General features: G+C 42.9%; 1 protein-coding gene across 8 annotated transcripts in view; it reads left to right on the top strand.

Annotated features, from left to right (window-relative positions):
- Window positions 1-27,127, top strand: part of CADM1 (cell adhesion molecule 1) — a 284,290-nt gene that overhangs the window by 241,234 nt on the left and 15,929 nt on the right. Inside the window, exons 8-10 of one of the 8 annotated variants that reach the window (XM_082200487.1) lie at window positions 1,671-1,736; window positions 13,786-13,818; window positions 26,142-26,195. The exons of 1 other annotated variant lie outside the window; for it this stretch is intronic. In XM_082200487.1, coding sequence (XP_082056613.1) covers window positions 1,671-1,736; window positions 13,786-13,818; window positions 26,142-26,195 — 153 coding nt within the window. Of the gene's footprint in view, window positions 1-1,670; window positions 1,737-1,909; window positions 2,120-13,785; window positions 13,819-18,357; window positions 19,648-26,141; window positions 26,196-27,127 lie in introns of those variants that run through there. 6 more of the 8 variants (XM_082200494.1, XM_082200489.1, XM_082200488.1 and 3 more) reach the window with 6 other exon arrangements.

The raw sequence follows: 27,127 nt of genomic DNA, 5'->3' as shown, positions 1-27,127 counted from the left end.
AATGAATGAATTCCTATGCCCCACACATATCCCAGAGATGCATTTTAAATAAAAGGACACATTCTACTCATGTAAAAACATGCAATTGCCAGACCGTCCGTGGGCTGAATTTAGAAGGCGATTGGGCCGGATCTGGCCCCCGGGCCTTAGTTTGCCTCCCCATGTCTAGACCATCAGCTCCTTTAATTTCACCACTTAAGTGAGCGCTGAATTGATTGCCTGAAGGTTTTCCCAAACAGAGGCCTTGACCCCTTGGTATTGCAGTTGCTCCAGACATCTTGGTGGTTGCAAACATTCTCTCACTCAGTGACGCCGCACCCAAGTGATGTTTCCTATCTCCTGAGGAAGTTGTGCCAAACACAATAAAGGTGAAGCACATAATTAAAGTTTGGATGTATTAATTAGAAAATCTGAGAGCTCACTCGGAGATGAAAGAGTAGCAGATGTGTCAATGATGAGAAGTTTGACATGCTCGAGATAAAATTTAAAATCAAAAGCCTCCGAACTGTTTCATGCTCCATTATTGTGGATTCATTCCTGAGTTCAAAGTCTGGTGCTCTACTTAACACATTCAGTTTGATCATTTGGGCACAGATATGTGGTGGGTTCCCCCCCCCTCTCCCTTTTTCTTCCCTCCACCCAGTAACTTTTTATGAAGTCGTGATGCTGTCTCTTCTGGATAAATATTTGATGCTTCTTGAGATTGTTTGCTGTTGGCTTTTGCAGGTCAAGCGTCTTCTATACATGGTGCTCCCCCACCTACCTCTTTTCTTTTTTTTTTAATGGCGGAGGGAGAAATCCCCTTCATCTTTATCTGTTGGGACCATTAAGGGATGTGATATATTAAACAGGAGGAAAATCTGTGAGCCCAGACAGAGCATTAATATTTATAAGTCACAAAGACATTGACTTTATTTTAAAAGAAATCTCACTAAAATCTTCCATGCATCCAACTTGATATTTAGTCGTGACATTCTCGTTCCCTTTTGTATTTATTACTGGCTTAGAAGTAGTTTTATATCCTGCTGGGATGTATTGATGGAGGGAGAATAATGAAGTTAACTGCTCTGGAGAAAGGCAGAGGGAAAGACGTACTCATCTGCTGTTGATATTTAGTCTGTTAAGCGCAGCAGGGTATCTCTCGCCTGCCCCACTCCTAGCCCCTAATTTTTAGATTATTATTTTTTAAGACAGAATAAAGACAAAGCATTATTGTTCTTAATACATTGCAAACCGTCCTCTTAGCCATAGAAAACATGCAACTTTTTTACTTGCTTTGTGTTGTTGTTTTTCATTTGTATTGGTTCCCCCCCCCCACAGGCTTTTCCCATACCATGTCACTCACGTATCAATGACTAATTTTGTGTTGTGTGTTGCTTCTCCCCACCCCACTGCCACCAATTTGTCCTAATGTTTGAGGGCAGGGAAATGTGTTGCTTTGCTTCAGTCATCCTAATCCAGAGCTTCTCCACCAAATGAATGGAGTCCCATCCTCGCATTTTAGCCTGCCCTCTTCTCCTGATACTTAAGACCTACTTCATAAGGGTGTGCAAGAGGGTATAACCGCCATCCTTTATTTTGCTTCTTTGTTAATTTATTGACCAGTTTTATGTTCTGCTCATATTTTTTAATTTGCTTTTTTTCTGTTTCCCTTTTTATGTTTTATCTAGATCCCCCCACAACTCTCCCTCCACCCACAACAACCACAACCACTACCATCCCTGCCACCACCACAGGTACGGTACCTTCATAAACCATGGATAAAAACAGAAATGTGTGTTACTTTCTATGAATAGCAGATGGGCAGAGGTTGGGGGAGGAGATAGAGGAGAGAAGGGGAGCTGTCACCACATTTTTTACTGTTAATTTATTTTCTTTTGTAAACGGCCTCGGTCCTGTATACCTGAAGGAGCGTCTCCACCTCCATCGTTCTACCCGGACACTGAGGTCCAGCACCGAGGGCCTTCTGGCGGTTCCCTCACTGCAAGAAGCCAAGTTACAGGGAACCAGGCAGAGGGCCTTCTCGGTAGTGGCACCCGCCCTGTGAAACGCCCTCCCACCAGAGGTCAAAGAGAACAAGAACTACCAGACTTTTAGAAGACATCTGAAGGCAGCCCTGTTTAGGGAAGCTTTTAATGTTTGATGTATCACAGTATTTTAATATTCTTTTGGAAGCCGCCCAGAGTGGCTGGGGAAACCCAGCCAGATGCGTGGGGTATAAATAATAAATAAAAAATTATTATTATTATTATTATTATTATTATTATTATTATTATTATTATTTTGTTTTGCTAGCACTGGAAAGTGGGGCCCACCAATAAATGATCCTCTGATAATGGAGGTCCCTGAAGTCTCAAACATCCTGCTCAGGGAGTCCATAAATTAGCATTGCCCAGCGCCCCCCACCCCCAGTTTGAGTTATTCATGCTTTAAAACGTAAAGCACTGATTCTCACTTTGAACTTTGGCTTCGGTAGTATATTTGCAAGCATCTTTCTTTATACTAGGCAATTAATTTCGTTTTGATTTTCAGTTATCATAATCAGCTTCAGTATCCTGCAGCCATCAGCACAGCGTACACAAACAGAGCTGCTTCCTGACGCTTTCTAAACTAGTTCCCTCTGAATTTTAAATCCCTGCCCTGCCTTCCCACCCATCACTTTGAGCCAAGATACATTCTACACAGTCAACCGCCATCAAACATCATTTGTACCACCCACCCCTTCCTGTGAGCTGCTCTCTCCCTCTTCTGATAACCGGGCATGGTTGCCAAACCCATCTTCCATTGTCATCACCACCCCCTGGATGCTTCTGTTGCAGCTTTTTTATTTTTATTTCGATATGAAGAGATGCCAGACAGAGTCCTGTACGGAAGGTGAGACTGCACTACTCTCTTCACAGGCAGCCTTTGATCTTGTTACAATCTCCCCTTTGCTTAACGCGAAGTTTGCCATTCACCTTCAAGGCAGTTGTTGTGCCTTCACTCTCTTTATGTCCCTGTCTTCCGCTTTGCTTTCCCAGAGATTCAGAATTAATGGATCTGTACAAATAACAAAAAACTTTCCTTCCAGTGTGCCTTAGCTATCATTTTCTGTTGCCTTGTCTAGCCTTTTGCCTCATTACATTTTTCTCCTTCCAGGATCTTAAGAAACCAAAGCTCCTATAGGTTTCTGTGTGTTCTCAGAGTGCCTGAGTGGTTTGTTTTGTCTGCAGCATTATGGAGTGGGTCTGCCCACACACTGACCCACCATTTACCTTCTAGCACTTTGTGATGGTGGTCCACAGGTTAACCTCAACATGTGCCTTATAAAGCTGTGCAAGGAGCAGACTTGAAGACTCCAGATAAATGCAGTTTGAAGGGTGGAGGGTCTCAGCAGGCTACCTGATGAAGAGAAGAGCTCACTTTCATGTGAAGTGACTTCCTGAGTTTAAACCATCATGGTGTGAGGTGTCTTTCATGGGAGGCAAGTTAAGTTGTGGCAACTGTATTGCTTTTATAATCCCTAATAGATGTTCAGACTCGACTAACTTCCCCCCACTCACTCCTTAAGACTCTGTGTTCATAGGAGGTCTTGCCATGACCTCAGGGTAGAATCTCGACTTATGGGGGTTTGTAATATGAGGTCTTTTTTTCTGCATGGCTAGGGGTTTGCATCTGATGTTTCGGACCAGAAGACATTCATCCTGCTTTGTTTTGTCACCACCTAAAATTGAAAATGTAACTTCGATGGGAGAGGACATCTTAGGGCGACTGGGTATCAAGCTAAACTCTCCTTCAGGAATAAGTGCTCAAAGCAAAATATGTGTGCATTAAAAACTGCACCCAAGTTGGTGCTGGACAGCGAAGCAGAGTGCTTTTTAAAACTCAGAGTAAAAATAATGTAAGTTGGAATGATAGGGAAGGATTCTCTTGCTCACATGGGGAAAGACAGTAATAAAGCTCTGGCCAGCAGTATTTGGATGGGTGGGGGAATTGTCTGTAAATTAGCTCTCTCTGCAGCACCATCCAACCTCTGAGGGACACCGGGAAGTAGGAGGAAGATGACTAGTCACTGACAGCTTCTTATCCATCATTTTGTTGTTCCTCTTTGTTAGGCTCTGGCTCCTCAGTTTTTCTTTAAAACCAGCTGAAACCAATGGGATTCTTTTAAAGAACTGACTTATCCCTCTTCTTCACCCGTCTGTTTGCTTCTATGGTTGCTGTCATCTATGAATATAATAAGACTACTTCTTTATGCCATTTCCATGCCAATTATGTGGATTTTAATTTCACAACATTTCCCTCTGGGTGCTGCTAATTTTGTTTGTAATTTTTTGTTTGTTTTTTGTTTTTTTAGAAGTATTTCCCCCTTCTTTTTAAGCTTTATCAGTCTAATTCCACATAAGCTGGTAATATGGCTCAGTTTCATTGCAGGAAATGTTGCGGATAAGATGCAATCTTCTTCGTGATTGGCTGTGTGGTGTGTCCTTCCCTTCCTCTTTTTTCCACATCACTCTTTATATTACCTTCAGCCACAATCAGGAACCCAACAGACCCTTTCCCCTGTAAGACTCTTCTGATGAATTGGAATCTTCCATCTTCCCAGAATCCACAGGCTCCTTGTGTGTGTGTGTTAATTTGTGTGTGTGTGTGTGTGTGTGTGTGTTTGTGTGTGAGAGAGAAATTAATTGATTACTCCTATGAGTTGTCCATTGATTAATGTTTCATAAACTCACATATGGGTGAAAACTATATTTATGAAGCAAAAATCTCTTTCTTCCTAGATAACAAGTGTGTGTGTCACAGCACGCATTTCCTCCTATATGTCCAAGAGAATGGACATTGCCTCTTTTCAGCTGGTGTAATTTCCCTCTGCAGTTTTTATAAGCACTTACATTAAATATATTTGGTTCTTCTTTTTTTAGCTGATGGCATTTTAGGCAATTAAAGGTATTAAATACCGATTAATAAAAATGTTGCAGTCCTTCTATACAAATGAGTTGGAGGGCTTCGGATCATTTGCGCACTTCAAAGTAGATATAATGGTGCTAGCTTAGGGCCTGTCAGCATAATGGGTTCCAAAACTCAGGTAAGTAGTAGACATCTTTGTTGAAATGTGGGTTTTGGTATTTTATGCTTTGCTCTTTCAGCAGAAGATCAAAACAGTGAATGGGACCAAATGAGGCTCCTGATTGTGGCCACAGGTAATCCCTGGCTTTTAGTTGGATTTAAGCAACTGTTTTCCCCCACCCCACCCCTCTTCTTTAAGCCAACGTCAGGCCTCCTCAGAGGGTAATTCTGGACCCTTTGCTTTAACTCAAGGCGTTTCATCCACGCACCAGCCATTTTATATCTTCTGCATACAGTTTCTCAAGAGCTACATCTTCCCTAGGCACAAAGTGCCCTTGTGGTGGTAACAAATGATCTGGCACTGAGGCATAGTTAAGCTGAGATTGCCACTAGGACAACTTTGTCAAATCCCTTCTTTCATTCTTCTCCCCCTTTTCCGTGATGGATGGGATCTTGCAGAGTTGCTGTGTCTTAGCAGACAAGCTGCGTACGTATTTATCTTATCCTGAAGGCTTGATATCTTCCTGCATGGAATTTAACTTGGGCTCTCTCTCTTCAAACAGATGAAAGGTTAGAGAACCGAATGCCCCCCTCCTTCTCCTTTTCCGCAAGAGAGTAGGCTGCCTGCTTAAATTTGCCTTGTATATTATTGCCTGACAAATGGGTACAGAAATGAATTTCCGTTCTCTCGCTGCATTCTGTAGTACTTTAGAGCCACCCATTAGCCTTAAAAGCTTCAGCAGCCAAACACCAATGATTAAATGTCGGTATAAAACTCCAGGAATGTATTTTCTTCCTTCCGTGCTAAAGGTTTGTGTAACCGAAAACCATTCTCCAAATGAAATTAGCATAATTACCAACATTTTATGCAGTAGTCACAGGGAAAAATGCTTTCCTAAAAGCCTCAAGGGGCAACAGATCATTTCTGCTGTTGCTCTTACCCATTCCCACATTGCCACCTGCTTAAAACCTATATATACAAACACATAGAGGCTTGCAAAGTCCAGTGGGTGTAAATTACCTCAGATTCATGCTTGGGTGCTATGGGTGACCTTCATAAAGCCCCAAGCTCTTCAAATTAAAATGGGCAGGTGATAATGCGCCCACTGTTCTTGGCAGCCCCTTGCCATAGTCCCTGGAGTGGGGGCAATCTAACAGTATAGTTGCAATATCATTTGTTTTATGCCAGAAGCCTGCAGTTATCAGTCCCAAATGCCTTCTTTCAAGCCTGACCCCAGTTAGTTGTGCCTGCAAAGGAACTCCAGCACTGCTGATGAAGCACAGTAAATCTTGCCCACATTGTAATTAAGAATGATTTTTCCATTGGCCTTTGATGGCTAGTCTCTGGATGCTTCATGCTCTCCCCACCAAGTTTCCCCTAACTAGAGATCTGTTTCCCAGCATGTCATGTGATAATTTGACTGGGTATCCCTTTGTCTATCACGGGTTCCATTCGTTTTGTGTTTGGCCCTCTCCCTGGCAAGCAGCACCGCTTCCCCCCAACCCCATAAAAAAACCCACCACCCTTTTATATCACTTCAAAAATGTCCTTGTGGCTTTATTCATTAAGACATACAATATGATATGGCAGAGCAAGCTGCATAATTTAAATTGCCCCTGGAGTCTTCCCTTGAAATGTTCCATTTGGACAGCTGTTATTTTCTGCAAGATAATTAAAAAGTTCTTAATATTTGTTTAAAAATAAACCCTTCTTTTCTTTGGGGCAAAGCACATTGTGTGTGTGTGTGTGTGTGTGTGTGTTTTCAGTTTATCTTTCCTCCTCCTCCTCTGATAGACCAATTGTTCTTCCACCCAAGTACATTGGTGCATGTGCATGTGTTGCAACTGCAGGCATGGGCTTGCAGCCTCCCCTGTTTGTCTCTTGGTTTCTGTGCTAATAGAACAAAAGACATCTTCAGCATCTTCCTATGGAGTCCCTAGTGCTGGAACTGGCATGTTGGATCATGCCTAGGATGGAGATTCCATTATGTCTTCAGCAGGGGCACCAGCACAATCACAAGCAACTTCGTGATTCCTCCAAAACTCACTCTCACTCACAGCCTGAACATGTTATCTGTTTTCCTTCCTGTAAAACAACATTATGGTGTTAAAAAAAACAAAAAACCAGACTGAGATGGCGTGGTGTTAAGACAGCAAGAAGGTTACAAAAATGTTCATGTACTAGTCTTCCTCCCCCCACTTTAAACAACAGATGCAGTGGAATTAATGGGCAATAGATTCAGAGAATGCATCATTAATTTGTGGAATCTGCTGTTGCAAGATGAGCTTTAAAGGGAGAATTAGACAAATTCCTGGAGGACAATTGGTCTGTCATTGGGTATTGGGCATGGTGGCAGAGGAGCACCAGTGGCAGAGAGTTATTGCTTTCATGAACTTCTTGCAGGCTTTTGGGGAACTTCAGGTCTTCCATTGTGGCTAGCTGCCAGATGTTGGAATAGATGGGCCCACCTGGGTTTCATCTTGCAGGCTTTTCCTATGTTTTTAGAGATGTACTTCAGCAAAGGACTTGAGGTATTTCACCCGAGGATCTAAAATAAGTATTTGAATGTCTTGTAAATCAAATTAGTGCCAGCCTGTCTAAAATGTTATATTTGACCCAACACAACCCCGCATTTGACTCATTGGAGGCCCAAACCTGCTCACGTCACCTTTTAATTTGGTGCTTACTGTCACAATATACAAGGGAAGAATCACATTAGCGTTATCAAAACCTTGCTTCAGACATTTGACTCAAGCTTCTTCTTCTTTTTGGTTGTGAGACGTGGATAAATTTGTTTGAGAGTTTTTTGTGCATATTTGCACTACAAATATTTAATGGACGTAAATGTTTGGAAACACTCCTTCCCATTTTTCAGAAATTCAGGAGAAGCAACCACTGTTCTTCTGCCAGACTGAATTTTGCGGTGTGGCACGTTTCCTTCTCCACAGCAGGTTGGCCAAGCTTGTTTCCTCCAGATGGTTTGGTTTGTGGCTGCCATCAGCCCCGAGGTCATCTTACGCCCCTGCTGGCTGGGACTGATGGCTGTTGTAGTCCAAAACATCTGGAGGGCACCAGCTTGGTGAAGGCTGCAAAGGTGGCCTTTCTACATCCCCCGAGACAGGCGTTTGGTTCCCAGGAGCATTTCACAGACTGGCATAACCTTCAGTTCCCGCAAATTATTTATTGTATCATCTTGGCTTTCTGTGGAGGCTTCCTTGTGTCTCTGGTAAAATGTCAAGTTAATTTAGAGTTGATGTTGCGATCTCCTGACATTTTCATCCACTGTGTGACCACATTAAAAGGGAAGAGAGGAGGAGGTAGAGCCCCCTACACCTGGGAAGAAATAAGTAGGAGAAGCTGTTTCTGCTGCCAGTGCACAGCCAAGAACCAGCAAGAGCATTTTTTTCCTTTTTATGGAATCAAACCCTTGCTCTGAGGAAACCAGTTTCACTTATGCATTGAAAGAAAACTTCTCGAATTGAAGGGGGAAAGGCAGCTTGAGTAATATTAAGCTTCCATGTATTCTGATGGCTTCCCATTTCATTCCTAGCATACCTGGAAGCTCCTGGAGTTGTAAAAGAAATGTACAGTTTACCTTGGCTTCTGCTACCCCACTTCTGGTCAGTCAGCTGTGTCAACAGGATTGGTCCCACCTGTCCTCTTGGATCAGCTGCTGAGGACAGCAAATGTTGGGTACACTGAACTAGCTTCATCGTACCCCTCTCCCCTACAAAAAAAGGGGGGGCAATTCTTCTAGGTTCATTGTGCAACTCCTATTTGCTGTGTTGGGACTTGCACAGGAGACATTCCAGCTGGGATTGGGTGACCTTTGATTAAAATTGCTTTTTGTTTCCCCCAATGCCAGCGCTAAGGTGCTTTTGCATGTTCACTCAAGGATGCTTCATTTCACTAGGCTGGAGGCCTGGATGGAGAGCTGTGTGGAATGAAGCGTTAAATCTCTGCCCAGTATGCAGTTCCATGCTTCAAAAAATAATTTTCTATGCTACACAAAACTACTAAACGGATCCTGATTATTTTTGTGAAACATCTGGTCCGCAAATGAAGCTATCTCGTGGGTGTAGTACAAGCAGGACGCTGTACAAAGCGCCACTTCCAACGCTCTCGCTTGGAAGTGCTGTTTTGCATAGTGTGCTCTTCTTCCGGCAGCAACGTGAGACAGGGCACCTCCTGCCCCCTTCCTTTCAGGGTGGTTCCGCTCGCTCTGTCTAGGCCTGTTACATCCCTGCTTCTGTGTTCTTTCTGCCCTGCAAATCCTGCAGTTGTCTAGTTTAACTGAAACATAATGCAGATCGAAGGAGCTGAAGCAGGTGGGAATAAATGGAAGATTTTGACTGTGTCCTGCTTTTTACAGTCACCTATAGATCTGTTTCCATCATGCATTCTTCTAAGCATCCCAGGGGCAAATGCCCGTCCAGCCATAGGGTGCTTGAGCTCGATAATCTTGACCCAGAACGGCAGCTCTTTCAGCTCTGTGTGCAAATTCTACCCGCTTTTTCTTCTTTTTAAAAAACAAATAAATGCAAGATTATGTCTTAATAGCATGCTTTGATTGCAGCATGGCATCTCAGGTAGGTGATAATTATACAAACAGTTACTACTCTGGGGGAAAGCATAGTTTCTCAAAGCAGGAGCAGTTAAGTTGCCTGGACTCTATAGGCTGGCAACAGATTTAGGACTTTTTAAAAAAAAAAAACTGTCCTTGGATTTTCATTTACGGAACCCATTCTGTTAGAGACTGTGGACTAATTTTATGGATTAGTTTTTAAACCCCCCAGTCTGTCACACTCAGTGAACAATTTTAAGTTGGAGAGAAGCCATCTGAATGGATTAGAATGTGCCACCGAGGAGTTTGAATGCCACTGTTTCAACTTAATATTGCCCAGCTGTCTCAGAGGCTGGCTTGTTAGGGGGGTGGGTAGTTCTTTTACATTGACCATGTTAAATGACTGATATCCAAAGGGATAGACAATGCCACCTCCACCCCACTTTGTAAGAGAACATCATCCATGACAAAATATTAATGTATTTGGTATCTGGTTATGTTTATTTTTATTATAAAGAGTTTCTAACACTTGAGATAAAAAGCAACTTGATACTTAGAATGCAGTTTTCCTGCAGCTGGGCTACTCTTTCCCCAGTTACAATGTTTGGATTATATTTGAAAAGCAAACACATAGTTGGTATACATATAGATGGGGTGGTGGGAGGGAAAGAAGGGAGATGCTGAGAAATGGGGGACATGCTTCTATTATTATTTTTACTCCACATCCTCAGCAAATTTTAAGTTTGTCACTGCTCTTTAAGACCGGACAGACAATTGATTCACTCTTGTGTTGTTGTTTTTACATGAACTAGTGGCTTTGTGGACGGGATATGCCATAGTATTGTTAGCAAACTGACTCCTTTTGTCCCCTCTGTCACTTGTGGGACCTACAGAATTTCTGGCAGGTTATTTTTGATCTGTCCCTTAGTGTTTTTACCCCAAGGAGACAAATCAGGTGGTAATTCCTCCTCCTTTCAAAGTGGGGTGGGGTGGAGTGGGGGAACCATTCTTCTTCTTCTATGTGTTACTTTCTGCTTTTGAAAATGAAGCCATTTGTTCCTGGACATCACTGTAAAGTGCCTTAAGAATATATATATATATCAGCATGAATGTCATTGCTAAACCAGGAGCTCATTTGGGAAGATGGCCTAGACTGAGTTGGACTTCGAGGCAGTGCACCTTTTAATCATTAACTGCTTTATTTCCCGCTGTGATCACCCAGCCCATCTGCTAATCATAACTTTGCCATTCCAGCTGCAGCCAACATGATGTTGTTTGACTTTGAATATTTGTTCGCCTTTTAACTGCTTGAGAACTTTGTGTTTCATTTTTGTTTGTTTGTTACCTGCTGATCTCTGTCCCTGGATGGGAAAAGCGAGCTGCACTGTCCACACGGAACACTGTTCCTTGACTAATAATCTTTTTCCAGCATATGAGCAGAAGTTCTGGTTTCAGCACGGTTTAATTTTGAACCGGAAGTTCACATAATTTCCCCCATACATAAACAGACACATAGAGGAAACAGGTTAGTCGATTATTCTGGGGAGAGCATGAAATTTCAGGCGTTAACACACAGCTCATCCAATTTAATCCTAGCATCCCCTCTGACCTTTCCTTTACACCTTTGAATCCCCCACCAGTTAAAATGAGACATTGTAGGCTATGCAATTGAGGATGAAAGGGGCAGGCCTCAAACTTCTGTTTCATTAACTGTCAAGCATTTTTGATGCTTTAATTTTGCCAAAGCTCCCAATGTGAGAACAGGAGCTTGGTGGTCCTGAACTGTGTGTTAGATTGGATTGCAAAGTGGAAAACTATCTGTGTTAGAATGGAGGATAAGATGTGCCATAGGTGAATTGCTGTCATATAAATCTTGATAAAACACCTATTTCAATTGTGCAAGGGGGTGTTGCTTTTCCTTCAATATTTTAAAATGTGCCAGCCTGTAAGTATCATGTATTTCCCCCCATGTGGATTATGTACCTGTATTATTATTATTATTATTATTATTATTATTATTATTATTATTGTCTAATCCTTGCTCTGGAAAGTTAAGTATGCATTGTCCTCTGTTTGATTGCAAAGGGGAAATGGCCCCTGCTTTCTGTTAAGTGGAAAGTCTGGCCGTCTCTGGATTCTGAGGGTGGCATGTCAACTGTGGAGAAACACCTCCATGTGCTTGTCTTCTGTAATAATAGAAAAGTTCAAGTTCTAGGGTAGTTTATGAGCTCAATTACATGTTGTGGAGCCTTGCAGAAAGCTATTCTTTTGTTCATTTAAACATTGCCTGTGCTGAACTAAAGAGGAACCTCCCAAACCTTCTTTTGAGGTAAATGGCCTTGTTTGTGCTGCGCTGCAGAAACTCTGAACACTTAGCACTTTTCGAGCTGCTCCCCAAACAGCCATCTCACCAATCCTATGGCCCCAACCCACATGTGTGGAGCTAAAGGTATATCAGTTTGTTGCTGAAATGGAAAGGGGGACAAGACCCTTTATGTCCAACTCCTCCAGCACAGATGGCAAAGCGCTAGCTCACGAGATCCTATGGCCAGCGTGGCATAACATTCTTCATCCTGCTCATCATGGAAGCCAAGCAAGCTGCCTGGAGAGGGACAGAGCAATCTGTCCATCCTCAAGCAGCTCACTTCGTTTCCATGCTAGCCATGCGCATAACCATATTTTCTGCAGAGTGACGGGAGTTGGGAGAGTAGAAAAGAAGTTGAGAGCCTTTGCCTGAATCGACTTCAAGCATTTTTCTTCCAGTGAATTAACTTTCCTTCCAGGGTCTGTCCCTGTTGAAGGCAAGCCCCAGCCCCCCAGAGAGAGAATAGGGGGTTGGTTTACTCATGGGTGCTGGTTTACCCATGTGATAATTTTTGTTGTCATGGCTGAACTGTGGGCAAAACTAGGCAAAAGCAATATGTCTAACGTATGTTTTGACATATACAAATAGTCTTTGAATAAGAACTCTACACCCTTTGGAGATGCTTCAGAAGGTCCAGAAACCCAAGACTTAGGAAGGTAGGGAAGACCTTTTCCAGCGAGGTACATGGAGAATACATAGCATCCTCTACACCCAAAGAGACACCTGAGACCGGGACTGGGCTCCCTCAGTAAAGCTTCAGAGGGCAAGGCTGCCAGAGGACGTCCCATCTAGGAATGTTCCTCTCTTTGGTGCATTCACAGCCCTAAGGTAGGAGTACGTTTGACAACCCACTTAGTTCCACAAGCACTGGAGTCTGTCATGCTTGTAGCCTGCATGCTGTTAAAATGAACTGAGAACAGCACAGTCTGCTAGAACTGGGGTGCCCTTTCATTTTCTAGTTACATCCCAAGCAACAGGAAACTTGTGGAAACATTCACAGTTCTTCTCAGTATCTGGTCCACAGAGCACTCTCTAGAGATTGAGATCTTTGCAGAAAGCTTTTCTTCAGTTTGCAAAGATGGAATCTGTTCTGTCGTCTTTATATATGTATCTCTTTATCTAAACTATGCATGACTTGCTAGAGGCAAGGCTACCTCCTCAATGATGACCTGTTTTCAGCGTGAATGCAATGGCGTTGTATGCATTCATTCTTGGGAGACTTCCTATCATTGGTATTCCCCGGGATCAGGTGGATGCAGAATGTTGCATAGCATCCACAGGTATTATGTGCATGACAAAAGGGAAAGGAGACCCCGGCAGCCAGGTAATGCACTGACTCCTCTGGCATTCCCCCATAGAAGGGAATGTCTTTTGCAAAGGCAATGTTTGAATGTATGAAAGCTTCTTCAAGACTTGCCTCTGCTTTCATAGCCTGGAGCCCTTTGATGTCCCTGTGCTCACTTCCCCACGGAGCAGGTGGCTCTGGTGTTTCTCCCCACTTTGCATGTCTCCCTAACTCTTGACCACCAGAAAGCATCCCTGCTGGCAAATCTCCAGAACCAAAGCAAACAAGGGTTCCCCCCCACCCCCCCTCAGGCTCACAGCTTTTAAGCTCAAGGCATGTCTCTTTAAAACAGTGCAACTCACTTCAAATGCTTTTTGCCTTTCATTTTATTATTGCTTGTCACGCAATGTTCTTTGAAAGCTTGCTCATATATTATCTGTTCCATTTTTTCCATTTCCCTTTTTTTGCATGCTGTTCCTCCTGTTTCTTCCCTTCCTCCAAACCTCTGTTCCCGTGTGTAGACACAACGGCGACGACAGAACCGGCAGTTCACGGTTGGTATTGCATTCCTGTTTATCTTTTCTCTCAGCAGCGCTGTGCTGAGTGGCAAGGCAAGCCTGGGAGGAAAGGCAGGGGGCGGAGGGGGCGGGCAGAGAAATGAGGGAGCCAGAGATAAAGTTTTTTTTTTAGGGGGTTGGAGGACTAATGCTTCAAGTGGACTGATCTCATAAATATGCCATGATTTTTAAGACTCGAAGGGATGTCTAGCCTTGTCGTTTCTGCTGCGAATTTAGCATTCAATTGTTGCAGGCCTGGGCATCCAGCTATTCCCCAAACCCAGCAAAAACAGCAGGCATATCAGAGCAGAACAAGAGGAATGGCTGCATTTCAGCAACCAGTATTTCCGACAGTCGGAACAAAACATTCCAGAGGAATCTGGCTTTGGAAATTGTGGCCCAAATGTTGTTTTAATTGTAATGCCTGCCATTCCCAGGGAATCTCTCAGGTATGCAAGAGAGGCATAAGACATTTAGTATGCTGAGGCAGTTCCACGGAGTAATCTGTCGTGTCATAGGTCACCAGGAAGCCTTTCATTAGCAAGCTTCCAAACACATGCTCCACTGCAACGGGCTCTCCCTGGCCATGGTCAGAACAGACGAGCAAGCTCGCCCCACTCACCTGTTTTGCGTCTCTTCCTTCAAACAGCTTGACAGCTTTCACGTCCCCCAGATTTTAAAGTAGGATCCAGTATCACAGACTAGCAACTGGGTTGATAAAATAACTTTAATATACAATTTCCAGTTACCTGACCAAATTTTAACCCATAACCTTATTGCTAAAAGTGCACCCTTTCTTTTTCTTAAGAAGCACAAGACTTGGTGAAACTTATTGGAATGATTGCCCTGAGTGAAAGAGCTGACATGGTGTCCTCTAGATGTTGTTGGACTACAGTTCCCATCAACCCTGGCCATTTGCTTGGCTGGCGGGGGCTGGCGGGAGTGGGAGTTCAGTAACTTACAGAAGGCCGTACATTGGCTTTGCTTGTGAGCAGCTCTGAGTTTGAGACTGGGGTCTTCCCCGGCCTTTGCCACCCGATATCCTTTTAAAGTTCACTCACTCCCAATCTATTTTATCAGCCTTGAGGGAGACTTCTGTAATAAACATCACATTATGGTTATTGTGCAATTCGTAATTGGCTATCCAATTCATACATAATCCAAAGGTTCACAAGGGGTCTACTAGGTCAAATTCTTCATGACACTATAACATTGGAATGCCCTCCCCAAGGAGGCTCGCCTAGCATCTTCATTACGTTTCTTTAGGTGCCAGGTGAAAGCATTCCTCTTTTCCTAGGCCTTTGGCTAATTAAACAATCTATGGCCTTTTAAATGGGGAGGGTAATTGTTCTTGCTTATTATTACGGTATTTATCATTGTGTTTTTATATTGTGAACTGCCCTGTGACCTTTGGATGAAGGGTGGTATAGAAATCTAATAAATAACAATATTAGTTTAATGTGGGACGCGGGTGGTGCTGTGGATTAAACCACAGAGCCTAGGACTTGCCGATCAGTAGGTTGGCAGTTCAAATCCCCACGACGGGGTGAGCTCCCGCTACTCAGTCCCTGCTCCTACCAACCTAGCAGTTCAAAAGCACGTCAAAGTGGATAAATAGGTACCGCTCCGGCGGGAAGGTAAACGTCGTTTCTGTGCGCTGCCAGAAATGGCTTAGTCATGCTGGCCACATGACCCGGAAGCTGCACGTCGGCTCCCTCGGCCAATAAAGCGAGATGAGCGCCGCAACCCCAGAGTCGGCCATGACCGAACCTAATGGTCAGGGGTCCCTTTATCCATTTACCTTTACCTTAGTTTAATGTAAAACAGATTTCCTTGTTGCGTAGGGTGCCAGGTCTTCCTTTGCAGTTGCCATTTGGGAATTACTTGAGCATGCCTAGTGTCTTCACTCTGCATGCTTCTAATAGAGATGGACATAATATGTTGAGGGCCTGTCATTGCAGAGACATGGAACTGGTATCTGCCTGCCTGAACATTTTTCAGGATAGCAGCCACTTGTTATCAGACATGGTTGCCACCGTGTTGGAAGTCCCCAGTCACATGCAGTTGGGGCACAGTGCATGCACCAAAGGCGTTAGAAGCATGGACGCGAAACATTCCTGCACATAGTCCTGCTGTCCTATTTCTCTGTATTCTACATGTGTGGAAAGGAAGTCTTTGAAATTCCAAAGTCAGCCTTCTCAAATCCTCAGTTTTCGGCAAATGCTGAAGGAAGAGATGACAAAGTGTATTAGACAAATACACATCTTGGATGTCTATTTGGCCTAAGAGAGTCTGCATGTTGTATTTTCATACTCAGCAGTTGATTTGCAGACTGAAGAGCCCACTGTAAATTGATAAAATCCCACTGGAATTAGCTTGATTCTGTTTGCCTCTACATTTCTAATTATCATACTATTAGGAATTTTGGCTCAACGAGTAGACATTTTAACTGAAACCTTTTGACTGTCACTGAAGTGTTAAAGCTCTGTGTGTCTGCTGCTTCAGGCCCATAGTAGCAGCTAAAGCTACCTTCTGCTAATAAACAATTATTAGTGATGGGTTTATAATTGAGCATTAGTCCTGACTCACTTGCTACTGAAATAAATGATGAAGTCTGGAGAATTGGCTAATCCGCCCCCATCCCATTGTCCACTCTTATGTCAGCAACATTTCTGTCACAGAAGCCACAAGCTAGATTGGATTTGAGGGTGGAGAGTAACAGCCTAAATGAACCAAGGGTCTCAGTTGTACTCAAGACTCATTAGGATCGACAGTACCAACATAGATGATCCATTATGAAGCACCTTGTATCCACTTGCCACGATTGCTAGCACTGTGTAAACAAAAAGATATTTGAGACTTACTGAGGTCCTATTGGTTGTGTGGTTCCATTGAGACCACCATTAATGACAGAAGCATCTGAAAACTTGTAAAGAAAACATTATGGTAATGGGCAAAGAATTCCAGAACAAGAGTTTTACAAAAGTAAAAGCTGGGACAAAACAAAACAAAACAAAACAAAACAAAACAATGAATTAGATGTTCAGTTGTTGCTGCCCAAAGAGGAAACTGTAGCTTTTGTTTTAAGGAAACAGAGGCATGAATGTTGTATGGGTATCCCTAATCTTTAAAATAAATAAAACTAATATTTTGAGGTCATTGCACTTGAAGTCACCTCAGGTTGCATAAGTTAATTTCACTAAATAATTTCAGTGAAATTACTAATATGTACACTTGGACATTGTTCGGCCCATTAGATAGCTGATACTCATTAGAAAGATAGTTGGAAAATATTTTGGAAAGTGGACTGTTAATGATGCAAGAACACACACATACATGCACACATTTTAGAGGTATACAAGACCCACAAATCAAGTCAACTTTAGCCTTGATATAGCCCAAAGTAAACTGGGGAACAGATCAGATATTTAGCCAGAAATGCCTTGTGCATTGAAAATGGTCAGCATATTGACTGCAAGCATCCCATAACTTCCAAACTGGAGATGAGAAAGTTGTTGAGCAAATAAATTACTAGGCATGTCAGGCAAATTGACCTATGATATGCTTTCTGCTTTAAAGTAATAATAAAAGATCCTGGTTCGTTTGGCATCCCTTCTTTGTCAAGGTTGCCCTTCCCCCATTGAAGCTTCTTTGTGGTTTCCTTCCAAGCTTGCATTGCCAGCGTGTGTATGAAGTTGACCAGATATTTCTTGTGTGTTGGCCATTTTGTTCTGAACAATGTCCAAATGAAAGTGAGCATGTCTGTGGATGGTGAGAAATGCATGATGGGCATGATGGGTAACCTGTCAAACCAGATGGATTGCCTCCAAAAATAAAAATTTCAAATTAAAACACTAGCGGAAGGCCCAATACCCAAAGTCTCATTTGAGGACACAGGCTGCTTTTCGATATGAGGGAGGTGCTTGATCACTCCATGAATTTTTTGGAGTGTATCCGTAAGGACTGGAGGCGGGGGAAGGAGTTCGTCTGCATGCAAAACTATAGCAACCTCCCGCCATCTCTCTTCTCACAAGGCAGGACTTAACAGCAGCTATGCATGGGCAAGTTTAAAGCACGAGCATTTAACTCTTCAACTGCATTTAAAGCTGAGATCTTTAACTTGCGGGTTTCCAGGTGTGCTTCCCCCCTCCCCCCACTCTTCTGCATTCATTGTCAGAATTCTAATAACAGCATGCTGTTCGTGGCTGATGCTGGGGCTCTGGCTTTGGCTGCACTTCAGTGCCTTTTTTCAAGAATCCCATTTCCCTTTTAACTTTCACCTTGCAGTGCAGATGCCTTTTGGAAAGTTTCTGTTCTCTAAATCAGTAGAACAAAGCAGGGCAGCTGCACGTGCTGGAGAGGTGGACCAAATGATTCCTACAAGCCAACCCCTTGCTATTTTTGGAGATTTGATTTTTTTTTAATCCTTTCTATCCTAAAAAAAGTCATTCCAAGAATTTGTCCTACAAAGCTTGACTTGAGAGTACACCTACCCTATTTTGGCTAATGATGCTAACAATGCCCTTTATTCCCCAGTGAACCACTTACCAGAGAAAGGAAGAGCAGAAGAGTGTCATTTTTAAATCAGATATGCATTTCAATAATGCAGTTCAGACAGAGTTAGGATGTTAAATGCTGCTCTCAAATATTTCCAAGTGTGATGCTAATTCCCCAGGACAAGTGCTTCTGAACAACTTCACAATAAGTTCTCTAGTGGGTTTAACCCCCCCCCCACACACACACACAGTTATGTCCACATTACACTGCCTCTTTTAAAAAAAATAAATGAAGTGAATGTGTATTTACTAGCACAGGGATAACCAACATAGTGCCCTGCAGAAGTTGGACCCCAGCTCCCTTCAGCCCCAGCCAACATAGCCAGTGGTCAGGGATGATTCAAGCTGTATTCCAACAGTACCTGGAGTGTGCCAGTGGCTATGTTGACCCCAATGCTAACATCTCCAGTAGAACGCTTTGAACCCTCAGTTTCCTCCTCCTTCCTGGTTCATCTGAAACAGAAACCATATGCCAGTTGTTAAATGTATGCATTGCATTGAAGTTCAGACATTGTGCAGCATTGCAATGCACACACGTGCTGCTACAAAAATTGAGAGAGAGAGAGAATTATAGTGGCCTTCAGGTTATAGATGCAGTTGACCAGTTTAGGGACATCTCAAATGGAGCATCTTTTCAACAGCAATTCAGTCTGGAGATTGGGTTTCAGCAGTCATATCATTTAAACTGGGAACAACATATCCCAAGGGAGATATGGGCAATCAATGTCTTTTTCAAAGTTGATAAAGCAGACCTACGAGCCCAGGAAGTGAGTGGGATGCAGGATCCACGTGGTGAGTTAGACTGTACACCCACACCAACACAACCTAAAGTAGTGCTCTGTGGCTCCTCTGAAGTAAGCATGCTGCCCAACCATTCAGATGGAACAGAAAGCTATGTAGAACAGCCTCCCCACATCTGAAGACATGCTAAAATATATATAACTGTTATTGAAATAGAAGAGAGAGAAAAACCACAGCAGTATCAAAGGGGAACAGCATCGGCAGTCACTAAAGAGCCTGAAAACTATTTTTTTTTTTTGGAAGCAGCAATTATTCCTTTGTCTTAGCCCAGAAGTTTGTGCTGTCTCTGCCCTCTTCTCACGTGGTCCAGGATTGGCTCAAAAAGAAAATATTCACCAAGCAAAAATCTTGGCTAGCTACGTTTGAAATCACAATTGTGACAGCAATAGAATAAGAAATAAATAACTGGAAATTTAAGATGGCAGGATGATGGGTGTAATTTTTCTGCAGCATTTTTATATATATAAAAAAAATTAAACATCTGTATGCTACTTTTCAGCCTGCAGTATGACTCACAACAACAAATGACAAATGATAAAAATGACAAATGATAAAACAAAAAAAACACTACTAAAACAGTCATCAGATTAAAGAGAGGCAGCAGCAGCAAAACATTAAGCAACAATATCAGGTGAACAAATTCTGGGACTGAACCAGCTTTTGGCATGCTGGTGGATGACCTATATCAAGAGTGGGACAGGCAGAGTGTGACTGCTTCTGCTTCTTGATCTCAGCGACTTTTGATACCATTGACTATGGTATTCTCAGGGACCGACGGGCTCTGTGGATGGGTCTTATGGGCACTGTTATGGGCACTGTGGTTCAGTTCCTACCTCCAGGGTCATGTGCAAAGAGTAGAACTGGGAGACTGTTTGGGCTCCATGGTCTTTGTGTTGTGATGTACAGCTGGGTACAATTTTGTCCCCAGTGCTGTATTTAACTTCTGTATGAAGACACTGGATGCAGATGTTCAGAGATGGAGGGCAAGTTGTCGTGAGTACGCTCAGTACTTTTTTTTCTGACTAACTGTGCTCACACAGTATGGGACGCGGGTGGCACTGTGGGTTAAACCACAGAGCCTAGGACTTGCCGATCAGAAGGTTGGTGGTTCGACTCCCCGCAACGGGGTGAGCTCCTGTTGCTCGGTCCCTGCTCCTGCCAACCTAGCAGTTCGAAAGCACGTCAAAAGTGCAAGTAGATAAATAGGTACCACTCTGGCGGGAAGGTAAACGGCGTTTCCGTGGGCTGCTCTAGTTCGCCAGAAGCGGCTTAGTCATGCTGGCCACATGACCCGAAAGCTGTACGTTGGCTCCCTCGGCCAATAAAGCGAGATGAGCTCCGCAACCCCAGAGTCGGTCACGGCTGGACCTAATGGTCAGGGGTCCCTTTACCTTTACCTTTTTACTCACACAGTACTGGCACCTTTCCCCCCCAAAAAAAAAAAATATCTTTGCTTCGAAAGTGTGCATGTGAGCAGGGCACAGGGTCTTATTTTGCAAGTGTTAAAGATTGTGTAGATTCATCTGGGAGAGCAATTACTCATCCTCTGAGAGACATGAAAATTCAGGACAAAAACCTTGCAAATTTTACTAGAAATACCATTGCATACAAAAATTAGCAGTAAAAAACCATATTTCAAGCACAATAATAAAAGAGAGAGGTGTGAAATTAAACAACCTAGTGCCTCCAAGCAATACCTTCCATTGCCACAGACCAAGACAAACCGGCTTCTGAATGACATAGTATGGTTCAATATACATTGCAAAACAGAGGGGAAATGCATTTGTTTATTGTTATTTCTCCAGTTTGTAGACAGCCCTTCATCATGTCAATGTGATCTCAAGTTAGTTTCCAACAAAGCACAAAATATAATACATAAAAGAAAACAAGTTATTAAAACCAAAGTTATTAAAAACAACCCAATTAATAAAAAGAAGCAGGGGAGCAACAGCCTGGTGACAATGTAATCAAAGAGAGGTTACTAATTTACTCCAAATTCCTTGGAGAATAGGATTGTTTTAAGGCAAATGCTCTTTAAAAATAAAGTTGTAAAATAATTTTATATTTGCATCTTACTTACTTATATTGCTCCTTTTTTTGGTTAGGCACTGAGTAGGGGTGACGCTGTGGGTTAAACCATAGAGCCTAGGACTTGCCGATCAGAAGGTCGGCTGTTTGAATCCCTGCGACGGGGTGAACTCCCGTTGCTCGGTCCCTGCCTGCCAACCTAGCAGTTGGAAAGCACATCAAAGTGCAAGTAGATAAACAGGTACCGCTCTGGCGGGAAGGTAAACGGCGTTTCTGTGCTCTGCTTGTACACCGGTTCCCTTGGCCAATAAAGTGAGGTGAGCGCCGCAACCCCAGAGTCGGTCACGACTGGACCTAATGGCCAGGGGTCCCTTTACCTTTAGGGGATCTTTTCAGCCATAATGTTGATTGAGCTCACTATATAATTAGGGGAAATATTGTGCAGGACTCCTCTAACCAGCATCTGACAGGGTGAAGGGTATCGTGAGTGAAACTTGCTATGATTAAAGTGTCCAAGCAGTAATTATACATGTATTGGAATATAAATTAAAACAATTTTACTTGTGAGCTTAGACTATATAACCATGCATCTTATTTGAGCCCCCTCGGTTATCAAATGTGGCAGTAAAATATCCATCTACCTTCAGAGAAAATGTATCCACTGACCTACCCTGTTATCCTTCTGGAACCATCTTGAGTAACTCAAGAAATGTGTTGTGAAAGACATGACTAATCAAGGCTTCTCTGTACAAGGGAACAGAATTTGTCTTAGGTGAATGCCCTCCTCTCTTTAATATTCATAATGTAAATAAAGTAGGGGTGTTGCTACTCACAGCATTTATAGCAAACTTTAATGGACATAAACAACTGTGGATCAGTGTCTGATTATTGTTTACAATCCCATTTAGTCAACACTTAGATAATAACAAGGATTTCCAAAATGCCCCTCTGTCCATTTCATTCTATTCAGATTTACCGTATTTTTTGCTCTATAAGACTCACTTTTCCTCTCGTCAAAAGTAAGGGGAAATGTGTGTGTGCGTCTTATGGAGCGAATGCAGGCTGCGCAGCTATCCCAGAAGCCAGAACAGCAAGAGGGATTTCTGCTTTCACTGTGCAGTGATCCCTCTTGCTGTTCTGGCTTCTGAGATTCAGAATATTTTTTCCTTGTTTTCCTCCTCCAAAAACTAGGTGCATCTTGTGGTCTGGTGCGTCTTATAGAGCGAAAAATACGGTATATCCTGCCTTTTGACAGTATTCTTCCAAATCGCACACTGTTATCCAGACATGATTCAGCACCTTAAACTCCCCTCTGGACTAAGTTTGTAGTGCACAACTGTTCTCCAGACCTATCCATGAGACGACCTTTTGAGTAGTATTTCTAAGCTTATTTTATTTCTTTATTTTTAAAAATGTGTTTGCTGCTCTGGAAATCAATTTAGGAAGCAGTGTGCAGTTGTGTTGTGCAAATACAAGTCTTGGAAAGGAAAGCAGAGTGCCCATTAGACACAAGTACGTATTTAGACACTTGCTGTTCTTATGCAACTGATTCCAGCTTCTTTAATTCCAAGTGACTGAACAGTTGCATGCAGTCGGAAAGTTAACTCTCATCTCTCTCTCTCTCTCTCTCTCTTTCTCTCTCTCTCTCTCTCTCTCTCACACACACACACACACAGAGAGAGAGAGAGAGAGAGAGAGAATTTGCAGGAAAATGGGAATGCTTCCTAATCAAAAATGAAGAATAAAATATTTTAACAGCCAAATGGGAAGTATAATGAGAAGAAACCAAGACATAATTGTTCTCATGTTTCTTGACTACTAAGAATGCCATTCGGTGACATTTTTAAGTCTACCGGGATTCTGATATAAATGGACTGGTTGAACTGATCAGTTTCCTTTGTGGAGTGGGCGGAGGAAATAAAAAACCATTTGCTTCATAAAAAATTCAGCATTGCCCTTTTTACTTTTCAAAAAACAAGGTTTTCTTTAAGTGAAAGAAGAAAATCCTCTGAAAAGAAACAGATTGGAGGAGATAAAAATAGCTTTCTAAATGATGCTTTTGAGGAGTCAGCTTGCATTCTTGTACTACAAGTGTGACCTTAGGGCCCAGAGATGCAGTCTTCTGAATTCCAGTAGTAGCTTCAAAGGCATGTTTGTTGTCACTAATCAGTAATATTTCTTCCTTCAGCATATAATTTTATCAGTAGTGTCCACTTGACTTGGTGATTATCAGCCAGCTGCAGTCTCCACACACAAATGCACAATCTAGTTACGATCCAGACCCAATTATTTGGTTGGGTGCGGGGCGGGTTAGAAGCTCCTAATTCACATCAGACTGCTGCTGACACACTGCATTAGTGCAAATATTTTCTGAGCCAAACTCCCCCCAACCTGGACAAAAACAGTGGCAACTTGTGAACACTGACACACCTCGACTCCACAATGGGCGCAATTCACTGGGAGCTACATTTGCGTCAACTTGATTGGAAAGAGGTGTTGCAAATGTGCATTCAATGGCACACTGGTGCTGTTAGCAAAATCCCATTTCTTTCACTGAGCTTGCACCAGAGACGTTTCCAGTGGACCATGTCCGTTGACCTTTATATTTGGATATTTATAATTGACTCCCTATGCCTCTCTAATGTGGGACTTTCCAGGGTTATGGCTGCCTTCGTGAATACATCTCAACATAATTCTATTCCAGTCAAGCTAAAGCAAACCTTTATGCAAATATACTAACTAAATACACTAATATACCAATTCTGGGTCCCCTTTATCTTTGTGCAGTGGGCTAAGCCTCCTTAGGGAAGTTCACAGCCTCGGGCTGCGATGTCTCCCTAAGAGATAGCAGTTATTCATTCCCACCTAAAAACTGCCAAGAGATGAAGTTGCAAAGGTATCCCCACAAGCCCCAGAGCTGCAGTGTGCGACAGTTTCATTAATGTGGCCGGCAGAAGGCATAGCTTAGTCAGGGCCACTTGCAGCTCAGGCATACAGGTAAATGTGTGCCTGAACACTTTTCACATTCTCCATCAAAGTTTGCAAAGCCAGCAGCTCTTCCTTTGCTATGAGAATGTGCACAGTTTAGCTATTAACAGAAGCACCTGCAAGCTATTGTTTACAAGCTAAAGCAGCTGACACAATTGATAGTGGCTCCTTCACAGTAAAATGTCAGTGTGTTTTCTCCAGCATCACAGAAGCTGCGTTCCCAACTACCCACGGAGCCTTACCTATTTCAGATTAGCATTCAGACTCCTGTTCAATCTTAGCAGAGCAGTTCAGCAACTGCAGCCCAGATATTTTGCGAGGAAAGGTACCAGCTCAAATCTGGGCAAGTAGTAGCTTGGCACTCTGCATCTTAAAATTAATTTTTTGACTGTGCTGTGTTGTATAACGGGTGGTTTTGGAAGCCGGTTTTACATTGGCAGTCAGTCATTGGGTAGCAAGTATTCTTTAGAACAGCCTTTGCCAAACTGGTGCCTTCCAATCGTTTTGGACTATGACACTCGTGCTGACGGGCTGGTGGAAGTTGTAGTCCGAAACACCAGGGCGCTAGGTTGGCAAAAGCTGTTTTAGAGCCAAGCTAGACATTACACAGAGGAAAAAGTGTTTTCCTTCACCTTTTTAAAAAAACCACAATTATCCTTTGCAGCCTATCAGCCTGAGCAATATAAGGGGAGCATGCACCTACTACCCTCTGGCCATTTCCCAGTTCAAAAACAGCCTCTCTAAATCTATGTTTCATACACTCCTTCCTCATGGTAGGAAATAAATCGGGGGGGGGGGGCTGCTGTTGGAAAGAGACAGAAAGTAGGAATAGGGTCAAGGAGTCACTTCCCACATTGTTGTTGTTGCTGCTGCTGCTCTTCTCTTCTCTCCCCAGTGCAGTTTTTTGGTATAAAAAACACACCATCGGTAGCAAAAGGCAATGGGGCTTCACGTGACACCCAGCTTTCTCCATCAACTGCCATCTCCTTGCAGCCTTTGGCTGAGAAGCACCCAAACTTTCCCGCAAATGAATAATTTTTTTAAAAAAACAAATTGAAAAGTGGCAGCTGTAAAAACCAAACGTCATGTTTTGCCAACAGATTTTGCTGAGAAGAAAGTTCCAGGCAAGGGGGTTTCTGCCTCGCTGCATTGTCAACTTTGAGATGGCTTTCCATAAAACAGATCACGCCAGAATATTTTTAAATGCAAGAACTCTCAATCTCCATGTGCTGCTGCTGTAGTTTTGAAAAGAGCACTTCAAGATAGTCCTAAATCTGACTCCCCAACCTGGTGCCCTTCATATTTTGAATTTTAATTTTGGACTGCAACTCCCAATGGCTACAGCCAGTATGAGCATTTAGGTGATAATGGGATTGATGGGAGCACAGGCATCCTGGTTGAGCCTGATGAGAGCTGTCATCTAAAATATTTGGAGGGCGCCAGTTTGGGGCAGGCTGCTGTACATTGACAATAGACTGTCTTAGCCAGCATTGCCAGAATGTGCACCAAAAGCTGGGAAAACGTTTGCATTTTAAGTGTGTGTATAATCAAAGCAAGAATTGTAAACGAAAGTGATACAGAAAATTTAACAATGTTTGGTGGGGGAGGGACGTGTTTTTGCATGCAGTTATGAATGAGTGATTTCTGAATGTTTTGTTCATGTTTCATGTGTTTTCAATGGTGCAGACCTAGACATCTTTCTGACAGTCTATTGGTTGTTTGGTTTAAAAGAGGCAAAAACAAAACAAAAAACCACCCCAAAATATATTAACTGATTGGAGAGCCTCGTTTGCAAGCTAATCTGAGCAAAAAGCTTTTGTCAGATGCCAAGGGATTGACTTCTTTCGTTATTCTTTTCCCTGAGAAATTCATCCTCTGTTCTTAAGTGTTTTGTTTTCTCATCCCTTGAGGAACACAAAGAAAAATGAGTTTGTTTTTACTTGTAAGGCTTTACTCAGTTGCCAAATTCCGCCGAAGAGCTGGACTATGGGGATCTCTCAGGTAAGGGCTAGTTCTTAGGTTAAGCCAATGTGGTTGTTCAGTCTGTGGGTTTGTTTGCTTTCCACCTTGTTTGCATCCTGGCTGCTTTAAAACAAAACGAAACAAAAATCCATTGTGCAATTGCTGTGCGGCAGAATCGCAGCTAATCAGATGCAGAGGCCCATTATTCAGAATGGCTGCTCCTCTCCTCTCCCCTCTTGCCGTTGGGCTTTTCCTCCTCCCAATCACTTGATAAGGACAAGAATTTACCAACGTGTATAGCAGCACTCGAGAGGGGGGGAGGTGATGGGAGCGTAGAGCGCCGCAAGTTATATTACAGGTTGTCTAGTAGCTGCTGTGAGCTCAGTTGCTGGAAATAATTTTTTTGAATCCTAATTAGAGAACGGTTCGGTTGAAATTTTGTTGCATTTGTAAAACACTTAAGGATGCCAGGTTTGTGTGGGGAAAAGGGGTGAGGGGTGTGTGTCTCCAATACAACCTTGCTTGGACTCTGGGTTGCCTGTTCTGTCATGTGCTGCTGTTAAATGGATGTGGCAGGATTCTCTTAAGTGCAGAGAGAAGAGGGAAATTATTTCATTGCATACCAGACTCTAAATGAATTATATGCCAACCTTACTTATTTGTTTCACAGCAGATTGAATATCTTTGCCAGGAAAAGATGTAGTCCTTCTTATTTTACTATCCTATGTTGTATCCTGTCCCTTCCCCTGCCCCATTCGACTCAAGGCAGTATACATGGGGGTTATCCCATTCTTACCTTCTCGACAGCCCTTTGAATTTGACTGGTGTTTTGTCCAAGAGCCCACAAGTGAGTGGAGATTTGCTCTCCACATTCCCATAGTGGAGATCTAATGGAGATTTAACTAATCCAAGTTAAGGCTTGGCCCTTTTTTCCGATTGAGAAGTTAGGGTTCAGGCAACCGTAGTGTTTG

This window comes from Podarcis vaucheri, assembly GCF_965113315.1.
Source record: "Podarcis vaucheri genome assembly, chromosome: 15".
NCBI classification, from domain to species: domain Eukaryota; kingdom Metazoa; phylum Chordata; class Lepidosauria; order Squamata; family Lacertidae; genus Podarcis; species Podarcis vaucheri.
Note: the sequence above shows the minus strand (reverse complement) of the source record. Positions and strands in the feature narration are given on the sequence as shown.